Consider the following 15,189-nt stretch of genomic DNA (forward strand, 5'->3'; position numbering starts at 1 on the left):
AGGTAAAAATCTATCAAAGATACCTTTGTTATTAGGGAATCATGGTTAATTGTTAATATTAATAAGTTAAATATTTATAAAAAAATTAACCTTTGAACGAAAACCCGACGATTGACTCATTTTTTTGTCCCCCTCTACTAGTCGTGACTACTTTCTCTTCCAATCATAGATCGTCACAAAGTTTAGAAGATATACATCATGAATTAAAGATATGAGAGTTACATTAAAGATAGTTAAATTAAAACTAACTGAAACTAATGATGTTAGTAATAACGGGTTTATTTAATAAATTCAATGACTTAATGAATGACATTAATATTAGGGAGCAATTCAGCGGGTGGTGTTGAAAATTTATCTGAAATGGATTAGAAAATGATCTACCACACCTTGAGCTAGTTTTTATAGTAGTCTTTTAAGTAGAGACAATAAGATCAACGAGGTCATGGATTCAAATCTTGGACCCTTCGTATCATTCCCACTTTGGCCCTTCCGTCCCCTACCATGCCCAAACCTTTGAAGTTAGTAGAAAATACTAGATCTTTACTAAATATTGAATCAGAAAATAGAGCACACTCCAGCAGTAGGTGTCCCTACGGCTACCCGAGAGCATTAGTCCTCACCCTTATTTCCCTTGATAATAGAAAACATGAAATTAACCTACTCTCTCTTCTCAATATTAATAGTAAATACTTGCCTACAATATCCCTCAATAGAATCATTCTTTGTCGAAGAATTACTTTCAAAAGAGAGCATTGCTTTTAAAGATGATTTGACATTTCATGCCTAAGAAATTTTCAGCCCACAAACCTTAAAAATTTTTAAAAGTGAAATGCCTTTAGCTAACATGTGGGCTTTCAAAGACGGCCCATTCCTCTTTACCTTATTCATACATTTAATCTTTTGCTGCAATACAAATATAGGTTCTTTACAAAAAAAAAAATGTGACAATCCATCTCTAATGGCTTTGCTTCCATAACATAAAGGAAAGAATTAGAGATGTTTTCGCGCTTACTATAATCAAACTATTTAATTTGATAATGTGGATGCTAATTTGCTTATTAAGAGAAATGATATAATAATTTGAAAAAGTGTCCAAATTTAAAATTTATTTTAAAGTAAATTTACATAATGGAGGTGCAACTTAGAATAAAATTAGTTTTATAAAAGGAGAGAAAGAAATTATATGATATCTTTTCTTGTCAAACCTTTCTTTATATTTTTGGGTTAGAAGGAAAGATAGATAAATGATCTTTTCTTTGTGAAGAAATACATCCAAAACTGATAAAATTAATCAAAAGAGAGCATTAACTTTAAAAGATGATTTGATTCGACATCCATACCTAAAAGTGAAGTGTCTTTAGCTAAGATGTGGGCTTTGCCCATTTCTCTTTAACTTATCCATTCAATCTTTTTCTGCAATGCAAAAATAGGTTCTTTAGAAAAGATGTAGCAATCCATCTTTATTGGCTTGTGCTTGCTTCCACACCATAAAGAAAAGCATTGTTGATGTTTTTGCACTTTACTACTATCAAGTATCAAACCATTCATATTATCAAGCTTCCATATAATTGAGTTTTTCTTCCATTTTCTAGTTGTATGGAGAACAAAATGTTTCATGGGAGAAACGAGGGGACAATAAAAAAGAAACCAATAATATATAGAATTTTTTTTATAGGTGATTCGCTTAAGTGGGGATGAAACTCGAGGTTTTTCATTTAAGTGGAAAAAATTATTGGTTCCTCAATTCTAATCAATTCCAAGTTTACTGGGTTATTCGTTAGACATTCCATGAAGTAATTCAAAACTTGAATTTGAAATGACTTTAATACCCTAAGAGGGTGTGATGACCAAATTACCCTCCTTGTCGGACCACTGCCCCCACCTTCTCCCTTTCCTTGCCCAAAATCACCGCCGGTTCAAACCCTAAAACAAAACGAATCAAAACCAGGTAGGATTCTAGATCTGTGTAATAAGCCCTGAGAAGCAAAAAAAAAAAAAGAATCACCCCACAAGGGCATTAGGGTCATTTTAAATTCAAATTTTGAATAACTTAACAAAATGTTTAACTATAGATAAGAAGTGCTTGGAATTGAAGAAACTAGATTTTCACCCAACTTAAGTGGGTCACCTGCGAAAAACTCTAAATATATAACACAAAAGCTCTTTCCATGCGGTCTTCGCATCCTGGGTTTATAAAAGCTACAAGCTGTTGCAGCTGAATTTGACTGATTGGTTGAATCATTCGTAGAAGGTTTGAAGCGTGGAATTTTATTCAGTCCATTTATGACAAGAAAATAGACCATCATTTCCTTGTAGATGTGTGATATGTATCTTAACATCACATCAATCAATTGAGATATATTTACAAGTCACATCAATGTTAATTGAAATTAAATTAAAAGAAAATGACATGACTCGTAAATGGACTTTAATCTTTTAATGTAATGTTAAGACACATGTCACTCATCCACAAAGAAATGAACGGGATATCAATCTTAGCCTCTTAGGAGCGTGGGATAGTCAAAATAAAATTCAACCTAGATCAGTTAAGAAATCAAGGAAAAGTCAAAGCAGGACGATCGTATTGTTTGGTGGGCTTCGTTCGATGGTTATGTCAAATATGTGTAATACTAGGTAAATTTGAATTATTGATCTCTTATACTATGAGATATTAATTTTTACTAATTGAGCCACACCCTTATGTATTATTAAGAAGTTGAAAAGAAAGAAAGTGAAAAAAAAAAAAAAAGGCAACTCAATCAACGTACGCCATCTTCCATTCTTATATAAAAGAAACATTATAACCGTGAAATTATTCTTTACAATGAATTCAGCCAGTTTGGGTCCTAAGTTTACCTGATTTAGCAAAACTCAAGTGCATTCATCCAATTACAAAATCAAAACAAATAGATTTGTTTATGATTTCTTTTGAAATCCATGGACTTTCTTTATCACTTTAGCAAGAACACAATTAAGTCCATTCATCCAATTGAAAACAATCAGAGATCTTCCAAATTTTCTTTTGAAATCCATGCTCTTTCTTTATTACTTTAATATTAGAGTAAACGATAAGGTTGGACTCCTATGGATTAGCATCTTATTCAATTTTCCATATATTTAGTGAAGAACAAAGCACCAAGTAATCTTAAATTCAGATGAACTTCTTTTTTTCTCTTTTTTTTTCCTAAAGTTGTGCGACGGATCACAATCGAAGGTTACAAGAAGTCTTTTTTCTTCTTTTTTTTGGTACATAGAAAGATGCATTTATTTAAAAGAAAATCCCTAAAGGAATTTACAATCTACAGAATCAAAATAAAGTGATTATAGAATAAAATGGGGAGGAAAGAAAGCGAAGATACAAGATTGATATGATGCCGCATGAGAAGCAAGTAAATCAGCAACATTGTTTCCTTCTTTGAAAGCAGTGGCGGACCTAGGATGCAATAGTGGGGGGGGGGCCGAAAAATGAAAGTCAGATAACCTTTCCTTTTGGGGTCGCAACTCTAAATTATTTTATTAAATTAAAGAATAGACCACATATATTTTGTGGGGCCCACACATATTTGAAAAAAATGATAAATTATTGATAATGATATTTTTTCCCGACAAAATATAGGTAAAATTAAATCAATAATATAAAAAATATACACATGACTTCAATCCTAAAAAGTTAGATGCAAACCAAAATTTTCTTTGGTAAGAGATGTAAACCAAAATTTTTTTAGGTAAGAGTGCAATCATGGTAGTTAGTTACCTACTAACTATAGACAAAATCAAATTAAAAAATAACAAAAAAGGAAAAATAAATAAATTGAGAAAGAGAAGAGACCTAATTGTGGGTATATTTTTTCCAAATTTTCTTAAGCCACGCTTATAGAAAGGGAAGAGAATAAATAGAAAAAAAAGAGGAGAGAGGAGAGAGGAGATAGGAGAATAAATAGGGATTGAAGAATTAGTTTTTAATTAGAAATAACATTTTGATTTTTAAATACCTAATAAGATTTTTTTTCAAAAATTTTCTTTAACCTACATTTATAGAAACAGAAGAGAATAAATAGGAAGAAAAGATGAGAAAGAAGAGAGGAGAGAATAAATAGGGATTGATGAATTAATTTTTTTATCAGGATTGACATTTATGCCCATCATTTTACCTTAAAAAACTGTTCACAATATTGGGGGGGGCCAAATAGTGACATTTCACATTTAGGAAAAGAAAAAACCGGAAAAATTAAAGGAATCAAGGAATATGTATAAATTTTTTAAAAATCCGGGGGGGGCCATGGCCCCCTCCGGCCCTTTCATAGGTCCGCCCCTGTTTGAAAGTGTGTTTGAATTTAATGTAATAAAATTCTTGAAGTAGAGTTTATGTGTCTTCCATCAAGTGTTTGATCTTCCAAGGATAACCTTTCTCTTTTATGTTTATAAGCTCGATAATTGCTTCGTTGTTTCCATCTGATATGGAGGAAATATGATCGGACCGGGTTCATACATGGTTCGACCCTCGACCCCGGTCGAGTCAGAGGGAACGGACTCGCTCCCGAGCGAACCGGATCCAAAAGATGGCTTGCTGAGGAAGAAAACTTATTCAGCTACAACCACTCCCTAATCCAACTTATGGATTAGGTTAATTACCCTAATGATGGCAGACTCGAATTGACAACTGCGGGCTAATCATTATCGAAGGGATAATCATCGCATAACCTAAAGGTTATCTCAGGAGTCCTCTACTAGTCCAAACTAGTAGAAGTCTATTGCTCAACGGATCTAACTGTTAAGATCCAACGACTACCCGAAGAAGGCTCAAGTGCATCCAACGAAGGAGATTCGAAGGTACACTCTATATAAACCTCACTGCCATACGAGGTAGAGGAGGATCTGAAACACACACACAATCTGATACTCAGACTCAGATTCAAATATATACTGATAGACGTAAACTATCAACAGCTTACGATCTAGATCACATTTCCCAGTTCTTTATTCCTTAGCTCTGTGCTTCTAGCAGAGCCGTTTATGATTAAGTTCATCAACTGACTTAGCCTTCGGAGGTGGACTCCCGACCCCTGCGGTCGGGCCACATCTGACGCTTTCGTTTTGCAGGTCATCAAGAGGAGATCTAAGGGCTGAGCAGATTTTGGACGCATCACCATCAATTATCACTTGATTTATATTGTTGGAGATAGGAAGTTGGAGAGCTCTTCTAACTTTTGATGTCTCTACTTGAAGAGCAGAAATGTTACCTTCAGGATGTGCAAAACAAAATATGATTTGGCTAGATGACTACGGGCCACTCCTCCATAACCAGCTTGATGAATATTGTGTTTGATTTGGGGTGTTCTTGCTGTAATGTACACAATTTTTTTGGGTATTCAGGAGTTTGCCAAAAGCTTGACAATACTTGTGAATAATCTTATGAAATTGGTCAGCATCTTTATGAGATGTTTGCCCAAATAAAATAAAAAATCATCAGCAAAAGTTAGGTGGGAAAGACTTTCTCCACCTCTCCATAATTTAACCCGTTTGATTTTCTTTCTAGATCTTGTTTCTTCTATGTGGCTAGAAAGCACATCAACACAAAGAATAAAAATATAGGATGAAAGTGGGTCACCCTGTCTTAGACCTCTTGATGGTTTGAAGTAAGGCAAATGCTCTCTATTAATGAAAATGAAAAGTTCAGGGGTTGAAATACAAAACATGATCCAATTGATCCATGTAATAGGGAAACCATATGGTTGAAGAAGAACTCTTCTAATGAAGGTCCACTTCATTCTATCTTAAGCCTTGCTCATACCAAGTTTGATAGCCATAATAACTTTCTTTCTCGTATTGCTCTTGTGCATAATCTCTTCCCTTGATGAATCCATTTTGATTGAAAGAGATCTAACTAATGAGGATGTGTTTGATCTTATTAACCATGAGCTAGCTTGGATAAAAGTCTATACTCATTCATAGAATAAGGGATGCCAATCTTAGGAATGAGGGAGATGAAAGTCTGATTAATTTTGGAAGCAAAAATTGATGTTTCAAAGAAATTTTAATGTGGGCTATGACTTCATGATTGCATATGTGTCATGCAGTGTATAGAAGCCACTAGAGTAACCATTCGGGCCTCGAGCTTTTTCGCTAGAGATGCTGAAAATTTATCAGTGAAAAGTGAGCTAAGGATGCTGAGATGATCATTTGTAATTCTACCTCTAATGACATCTAACTATGAATCTTCAAAGTAAGGATTGGAAATGGAGTAGACAATTTTGAAGTGAGATGAGAAGGCTTCTTCAACTTCCTTTTGATCACTAATGGAGTTACCTTGAAAGTTAAAGAGTTATGATTCTACTTTTTAGTTTTTCTCTTCATGAGTGTTCCTATTCCCTTGGAGGTTTTATTAAACCCTTGACTATTGCTATCATTTGAGATCAATTTGATTAGGAGGGCCTGTCGATCCGTGTACGACAGTTTGGCCTAATTGTGTTCCTTGGATTCAGGAGTTATGCTCTCCAGTTGCCTAGGCTATTTCGCGGGTGGTTTTTTCTTTCAGTTAATGAAAATTTCTTACCCAAAAAATATATATATATATCAATTTGACTACGATAAAGTCTCTCAGATGATTTTCAATGCTTTTCCACTTTGGGTCTCTGTACGATCCTCTGGTCATTATTTCAATACTCACAACTACTTTTCCACATAAAATTGAGAAAAAGGGACAAAAAAATAAAATTGAAAGAGAGGACAATCAACGCATGATTCATGCCGTGTCTACATGGTAAAAGACAAAGCAGCCTATTTTGCTAGTGCCAATGCACTAATCCAGATTTGTTTGACCCAGATCTTGATTTCTGATGTGACTACAAATCTCGCCTCCTTAGTCCTTGCATCATTTTCCATGCTTTCATTCAATCTTCTTTTATTTTAATCTGTAAAATAACTGTATAAGAAGGGACGTTTTGATTATGACATTCCTTAAACTTCACAATGATTTTGGTGCCAATGTTAAACGTTGAGGATTTTGAGTCTGGATCAGCTCCCCGATCGGAGAGCACAAACGTTCCCGATCACACAAAACAGTGGAGTCTACGGTGAAAAATACTTTTTGAAAAAAATTAAAAAAAATTTTAAAATTTCATTCGTGGGCCCCACTGTTTTGTGTGGTCGGGAACCCGTCGGGGAGCACTGTGTGCTATCCCGACGGGATGAGAATCCAGATTCGAGGATTTAGGGTTTATGATTTTGTATAATGTTTTAATACAAACAGTTATTAGGGAATACGCATTGCTTTCAACCCTAAGATGAGAACCTATTTTTAGTCTGATCAAGTCAAAACCAAGTCAGGTTTAGGCTTAGGGATAGGGTTTTTCAAAATCTTAACTCTATCCCTTTAAAATGAAAATACAGATAGTTGGGAAATAAGCATTTCTTTGAACCCTAAGCTAAATATCCATTCTTAGTTGGACTCAAATCTTCTATAGCCACCACTAGGGGTGGTGATCTAGTGGTTTCGAGCTTATTTTTATATAATTTGGTAGCCCTCATGTCCTAGATAAGGTTTGAAATGTTGCGGACATGTTGCGTGTCGTTGTCAGTTGACACCACCGAAACAACAACATGTTGCGACATTTTGGGCTACTTTTAGAGTGATGTTGATTACAAAACAACTCCTAGTTTTAGAGGGTATTTGGAGTCATTTTAGCATGAAATTTGTTGTATGGTCTAATTTGAGGCCAATAAACACATTGTGAGCGTTATTTTGGCCTAAAACATCATATAAACTAATGTTCTTGATCTACACATGCCCGACTATATGCAGACGAAACTAAAAGTCTAAAAAATTTGGATGGAAAATCCTGCTTGATCGACACAAACAATATAATAGTTAGTAATAACAAAGCAAGATGTGCTCATAAATGTCAAAAATCAGAGCAAAACAGAGTTAAAATGTAAGAAATAATAGAGAGAAGCTCAAGGACGCTTTGGAGAAGAGAGATAAAATGGCAAAAAAATCAAGTGAAAATCGCCAAAAATCGATCGAAATTCAGTTAAATATTGGCGACATTGGAGATATATCAACAACTTTTAGAATTTCCCTCGTATCACATGGATTTCATGTCAGGTTCCATCGACATGGTGATATATCACCGACTCTTTGTACCATGGTCTCAGGTTTGAATCCCCTGTGCTCCTGTATTTCTCACATTAGATACTGGGCGTGGGATCACTACTGGCTTCCAATGGGACTACACTAACAAGACCGTTGCTTGCACTGATAATTCACAAGACTAATGCTTGTATGGGTCGAATTCGAAAGTCCAAACATTGCATAGTGAAGGTACAAGATCACCACTACTACATCCCCTCTTTTGCTTTGAAAAAAAAAAGAAGAAATCATATAATACCATAAATGTGTCAACCATCCAGTGTTTTTGGTAGAACTATAAATGTATAGCCGGAATCCGCATCCGAATTCGCATTCGTATTCATTTAATCTACATCCTTATAATTACAAATGATATGAATTCCTGTACATCTGACTAGAGTCAAAATCAAGTTTGAGCTTAAATTTAAGGTCAGCTAAAATCGTATCGAACACCCAACCCCAAGCTTGGAATGAAGTCTTGATCCCAAGTCCTAATCATCCCATTTTAGTCTGAGGTCACATAGAGAGAGCAAAGGTCAAAGAGCGGAGAGAAATTCCCTTTAATTAATACTAAGTAATTAAATGGGTCCACCAACAAACAAAACAGGTTCTAATGATCTTTACTCTGAGGTTGTTATTAACTGTGTCATACTGAAGCTTGATGTGGTTTGTCTCTCTAATCCTTATTAGTTCAACTACCAACTGCCAAGTACCCACCATAGAGAAGAGAAGAAGGTTCTATAATAATGTTTAGGGGGTTATAATGAATTAGATGGTAGCCACGTTGAACCACAATGCGCTTTGTCTTCTTTGTTGTTTTCAAACTATCATTATTGTGGCAGCCACGTTGGTCTACATGAAATTGCTTTATTGCTGTGTCAGCGTCGTATAGTTTACGATTTAGATCGAAATTTGTGGTAGATACAAAATCTTGATTATTCATTTCGCCTCATTTTGTGTTAGCAAAAATTTTGTCTGTAGTGTTCAACTGTGAAATAAGTGATCAAGATTTTGTCTTGACCACAAGTTTCGATCTAAACCGTATGTTACATGGTGTTGTGCAAGTAGAGCTCTGGCATATGTAACGCTTAATTACCAAATTTGAGTTGTTTTCAAATTGTTAAATTTTCACAACTAGTCTATTTGGTTGATATTTAGAGATGGATCTCCTTTAACATTTGGTGGGAGAAAGTGGAGATAATTCTATAAATGTGGGAGTAGAAAATGCAAACTGCATTTTAGGGGGAAAATAGCAAACACTAGTGAAAAAAGACTTTGCTTCCTCATTAAAAGCGGAGGGAGAAGCAAAAATCAAGTTGTGATTCTCTTCTTGTCAAGATAGAAGATTGGAGTTGGAATCTTCAACCCACTAGGATAGAGGATCGAGCTTTGTTCACACTCCACCACTACATATTTTGGATGAAACCTACCTTTGAGCATAGATAAAGTGGATTAGAAGTAGTCTTTCTTAAATATACGGTGCAAAAGCGTGGGGGTAGCAGAATCCCTTATTTATCAAGGTAAATGATCCAAACTCAAAGGATGATGTTCCATTGACACCTTTTCACCACATCTTTAAGAAGAAAACCCATGTTTGTTCATCTATAAAATGCATCCTAGGATTTAACATCAAGAGGGACGAAGTACTGATTTTTCACGTAGAATATATAAATTTTCTTACCACTGTCTTTATCGTTAAAAATTTCCCCTTCTAATATGAAGCCCTCATCAGATCCATCTTTGATGATCAAATAAGCCAGGCCATACTCAATATGCACCCATCCCAAACACTAATTGAGGACAAAATTAAATGAAAACTAGACCTGAGGGGCCAATTCTCTACCAAGTAACCATGGAAACATATTGCATTTTGTTCCCCTTTGTGGATGCCGTGCTTATTTGGTGCTGTATTTGTTGCAGCATTATTTCTAAGGGTATTGGGCTTGACCCATCCCTTACTCAGGATGACCCTGTTTATTGCATGTATGACAGTTTGATCGCTTTTCGCTCCCTAGTTCGGTGTGAACCTTGTGTTTTCATGTAGCTGTGTGTCTGTACTTTTCTTTCTTTAATGAATGAAGTACTATTTACCCAAAAAAAAAAAAACCCATGGAAACATGGTTAGTGGGGAAATTTCAAAATTTTGGGGGGAATTTTTCAAAAAAAAAAAGTTGAAAATTTCAAAAAAACTTCAGAAGAAAAAAGAAAATTTAAAAAAATTGGTGAGGGAGGGGGACCTGCTAGGCTAATGTAGTTTGGCCCATACCTCCTCTTAAAGATATGGTGAAGGGGGCATGTGGGGAACATAACCCTCTACCCATGTAGGTAACCCACCCCTATATTAAAATGAATATTAAGCAACTAAAATAAATGCAAATATTGGTAGATCACCATCTTACAGATTGTCGGAAAGTGAAAATGAAGGGCCGTGATAACTCCATGTAGCGAGATATGATTGGATATGAGGTCACATCATGACACGTTGCATTTTCTTGGTGGTTGTGAAGCCAATTATTATTTATTTTGGGATTAATTTAATACTTTAAATCGGAGGCCATTCCCACTCTTAAATTCCGACTCGTGGAGAACAAAGTGAGGACACTTGGCATCTTTACGGCTCACCCGAACCAGAACCTGCAAAAAACCCTTTCGCGCAGGCGCAGCAGCAAAAACAAATAGCAGCAGAAAATTAAAAAAAAAAAAACTAAAAAAAAGAAAAACCGAATAAACAGGTAAAAACCAGACTCTCTCTGTCTTTCAGTTTTCTTCTTTCTGTGTCTGTTCTTCCTTCTTTTCTATTTTTTTATTTTTTTATTTTTGTTGTTTATATTGTAAATATTTCTATTTTGTCGAATTTAATCTTCGTTTATTTGCATTTCCATTTATCTGATCTGCTAACTTCTCTTCGTTTTCTTCATCTGGAGTGGGTGAGATTTTCTCTCGTCTCTTTTTCTGTTTGTTTGCAGAGATTTGTGAATTCCGTTGTGAAGTAGAAAATTTATGCTTGTTAGGGTTTTCTATGTATTTTGTTTTGATGGTTTCGTTAGAACTTAGGAAGTTTCTTCTGATCCAGCACTTGTTTTTTTTTTTTTTTTAAATACTTAGTTGTTCTGTAAAATTTCGACTATTCGATTTCTGATTCAGCTCTGAGGCTTGGTGGTTAGGTGTTTTCTGGATTTGAAAGCGGAGAGGAAGGAACAGACTTCTTTCCCCTTGTATCCGGTTAATGGTTGTGTGATCTTGGTTTGGTGAAGAGTTGAAGCTAATTGAGAATGGGATCTAATTTGGACTTCAAAAGCATTGTTGATGGACAACTGCCGGATGGAAGTGGTGGTGGTGCTGGAAAATTACCCGGAAATTTTCCACTGTCACGGCAACCTTCTGTCTATTCGTTGACTTTCGATGAGTTTCAGAACTCCATGGGTGGGCTTGGAAAGGATTTTGGCTCGATGAATATGGATGAATTCTTGAAGAATATCTGGACTGCGGAAGAGACTCAAGCCATGGCTTCTGCTTTTGGTGAAGGTGGGTTAGCCGGAGGGAATCTGCAGAGGCAAGGTTCTTTAACTCTGCCTCGGACGCTCAGTCAGAAGACCGTTGATGAAGTTTGGAGAGACTTGTTCAAGGATAATAACGGTGGCAAGGACGGAAGCAGCACCGAGGTAACGAATTTGCCGCAGAGGCAGCAGACTTTAGGGGAGATAACTCTGGAGGAGTTCTTGGTGAGAGCCGGGGTTGTGAGAGAAGATGCTCAGGTTGCAGGAAGACCGAATGACAATGGGTTTGGAGGAGATTTTTCACATTCTAATGGAAACACTGGTCTCGCTCTCGGATTTTCCCAACCAAATAGAACCAGTGGAGCTGTTGTCAATCGAACTCTTGAGAATAACAACCTATTACAGAACCAATCTCCAAATCTAGCTATCAACGCAAATGGGGTCAGGTCTTCTCTGCAGCAGCTGCATCAATCACCACAACCACAAACACAAACACAGCAGCAGCAGCAGCAGCAGAAACAACGGCAGCAACAACAGCAGCAACTTTTCCCCAAACAAGTGCAAGCTACAGCGGCGTACGTTCCACCAGTGCATTTAGCGAACACCGTGCAGCTGGCTAGCCCTGGAGTGAGGGGTGGAGCTGTAGGAATTGCGGATCCGGTTGTGAGTTCCGTTGCAGGTGGTGGGATGGGCATGGTTGGTTTGGGAGCTGGAACTGTTCCGATTGCTTCTGGATCTCCCGCAAATCAGTTGTCTACAGACGGGCTTTCTAGGAGTAATGGGGATACTTCTTCGCTATCTCCAGTTCCTTACGCGTACAACAGAGGGAGGGGTCGCAGTAAGGCTGTGGAGAAGGTGGTTGAGCGCAGGCAAAGAAGGATGATTAAGAACAGAGAGTCAGCTGCAAGGTCACGGGCTCGTAAGCAGGTGAAAATTGATTCAAAAAAATTTAACAAAAGCTATTTTTAAGCCGACAAATGGTTAATTTTTATGGGGATCCCTAGACAGGTTGTCTAACTGTTTAGGAAGTATGGTTAGACTTATTGCCATACTATCCTAGGCTAAGTGGGTCTCAACTGTGAGGAATCCAAACACTGAAGCTATGTCAAATATGTTGAAGTTACCATATGACTGCTGATCTTCCTGTCCACTCTAGTTGTCCTTTTAGTGTAGGAGTCATATTCCTATGAATGCTTCATTATACCTTCTCTCTCTGTTAAGTTACTGATGAAGGGGAGGTATAATAAAGTTTGTTAATTTAAAACAGGAGAATGGAAGATCCTGCTACAGGTACCGGTTAAATAGAGCTTTATGAAAATTCTGTCAGAAATTAAACAGTTATGTGATAATCATGCACACCTCACTGCTTTTTAATATCAGTTAGTATAAGGACCAGCATGATAGTGGTGGAGTGATGTGACTGGACAAAAAATGGAACACTAGAAATATTGAGCATAAGTCCTTATAATCCAGTTCATTGTAATGTTGTGCATGTAACAGAAAGTATGATGAAGCTGGTAGTGTTGAATGGCTAAATGCAGTAATCTTTTATTCCTGATTGTGTTGTATTTGCTTACTTTTGGTCTCTGTCAGGCTTACACCATGGAACTGGAGGCAGAAGTTGGGAAACTTAAGGAAGAAAACCAAAAATTGCGGGAAAAACAGGTATTGTGATATAATTTATTTGTTTACACTATAGATCACTAGTTGGATAAGTGGATTGCGTCAAGTCTTCATTTACTATAATTTTGTCATTGCAGGCAGAAATCCTAAAAATGCAGAAAAACCAGGTAGATGGCTATCTCATGCTATTTGCATCAAATAATGTTAATGATTTGTATGTATTTACAGCTTTATAGATCATTTCTAATACTGCCTAAGTAATGTGTTAGAGAACATTAAATGAATCAAGCTAGTATAGTATTTGTATCCATTATCTATTGTGTATTTTTCCTTTAACAAATCCTCTTTATCAGTCAAAAAGTCACTTTAGGTTGCCCTCAGTTATTGCATAACCATTCTTTCTACAGCTTGTGTATCAATTTTTTCAGGGCACATTGTGTTCGAATTTGCTTTAGGTTGCCCTCAGTTTTTGCATAACCATTCTTTCAACAGCTTATGTATCACTTTTTTTTTTGGCGCATTGTGTTTGAAGTTTGGAAGTATACTTGTATTAGTACTTTCTGAATTGAAATCCATATGTACTCATTGATTGGACTGAGACTTGAAGATTTTGATGTAGCTAATGTAGAGATGATGAATCATTAGCAGATCACCTGTCCAAACTAATGCTAGATCCATTGAATAGAATTAAGTTTGATCAGATGGCTGGAGCTCAGATCTGTTTACTTTCACAATCTTATTTGGTATTTAGTTGATTGACTACTTTATGTTATCCAATAACCTTCCACCACTGATTAATTGAGGATGGGTTGTTTGTGCCTTCTGGTTGTTATTTTCAGTGAAGTTGTTGAATTTCCCCCTGATTTAATTTTTTTTTCCTACAGTTCTTGGAGATGATAAATCAACAAAACGTACCCAAGAAGCAATGCTTGAGGAGGACACAGACTGGCCCTTGGTAGAGTTGAAAGATTGGATTGTGATCCGCTTCAATATAAACAGTGAGGCCATTCAATAAAGTTCGAGGATTGGTCTGTGTACCAGTAATCTGTTTGAAATGTCATGGGTAAGCTGTACATAGAGTGAAACCAGTGGTGTGCTGTATAATGAGTTGAGAGTAGTAATTTCATGTTGATTAAACTTTCCCATTAGTGCAGTCTCATCTTGCTTCTTTGTTGAATAAGTTAGGCAGTGTAGGAATAGCGAACTTCATGTTGCAGCAGCTATAGGAAATGCTACATCAGAATGCATCAACCATCCACTGATCACCCCTCTGCTTCTCTTTTTCCACCATGCTTTTAGACTTGGCATCCCTGAGCATGTAAGATGCATGCTAACTAGTACTTAGGCAGGCTTTTACCTTTTTCATGTACTTATGTTAAATAGGGGAAGGAATCTTTCAGCATTCCCTCTGCTGGTTGTTGATCTTTGTAATATCACCAGATGTTGGATCTTTATAATATTTCTTCTCTCTTTGTTCCTCTGATTGATAAACATGTTAAGTAGAGGTACATTTATGTTTACCAATTTGCTGAGATTTGAAGATGTTCATGTAGCACCTGTAGGGGTGTGGAATCTACCCAAGCGCCTGGATTTGTGTTTGCTGGTTTTCATTATGGTTTGGACTGCACCTTATCCATAAAACAAGGTTCAGTGTAGCTTGTTTTGTTTATGTCTAAGAGCTGAAATGCTGATTTCGCCTTGATTTGTGTTCTATTTTCTCCCTCGGCTACCTGGGCAGCAAAGAAATTGAACTTCTCCTTTAGTTCGTTGATACTTTTCTAGATTTTTGAGTATTCTGGGATACCTTTTTCGATTCCAATTTCTTAGAAATTGCTGCCCAGGTATAGGAGTAGAGTCTTATCCCTGAGGTATGTTGTAAAACTGGAACATTTTTATTGCGTGCGTAAGGGTCTTTCTTTATTTGTTTTTTTTTTTTTTTAT

General features: G+C 36.4%; 1 protein-coding gene across 3 annotated transcripts; it reads left to right on the forward strand.

The window, feature by feature from the left end:
• Nucleotides 1–10,724: 10,724 nt before the first annotated feature.
• Nucleotides 10,725–14,389, forward strand: LOC149018025 (ABSCISIC ACID-INSENSITIVE 5-like protein 5). Of its 3 annotated transcripts, none has more exons than XM_089152355.1 (5): nt 10,725–10,860; nt 11,293–12,552; nt 13,219–13,290; nt 13,386–13,415; nt 14,133–14,389. In XM_089152355.1, exons 2-5 carry the CDS (start codon nt 11,401–11,403, stop codon nt 14,205–14,207), a joined length of 1,329 nt encoding a protein of 442 aa, XP_089008481.1. In that variant the 5' UTR covers nt 10,725–10,860; nt 11,293–11,400; the 3' UTR covers nt 14,208–14,389. The 3 variants fall into 3 exon arrangements, with proteins under 3 accessions (XP_089008481.1, XP_089008483.1, XP_089008482.1); XM_089152356.1 differs by lacking the exon at nt 10,725–10,860 and adding an exon at nt 10,879–11,055; XM_089152357.1 differs by lacking the exons at nt 10,725–10,860; nt 13,386–13,415 and having other exon boundaries at nt 10,878–12,552.
• The last annotated feature ends 800 nt before the right edge of the window (nt 14,390–15,189 follow it).

The sequence above is a fragment of the Hakea prostrata genome, chromosome 4 (genome assembly GCF_041222555.1).
Source record: "Hakea prostrata isolate BN-2017 chromosome 4, UWA_Hpros_2, whole genome shotgun sequence".
Lineage (NCBI taxonomy): Eukaryota > Viridiplantae > Streptophyta > Magnoliopsida > Proteales > Proteaceae > Hakea > Hakea prostrata.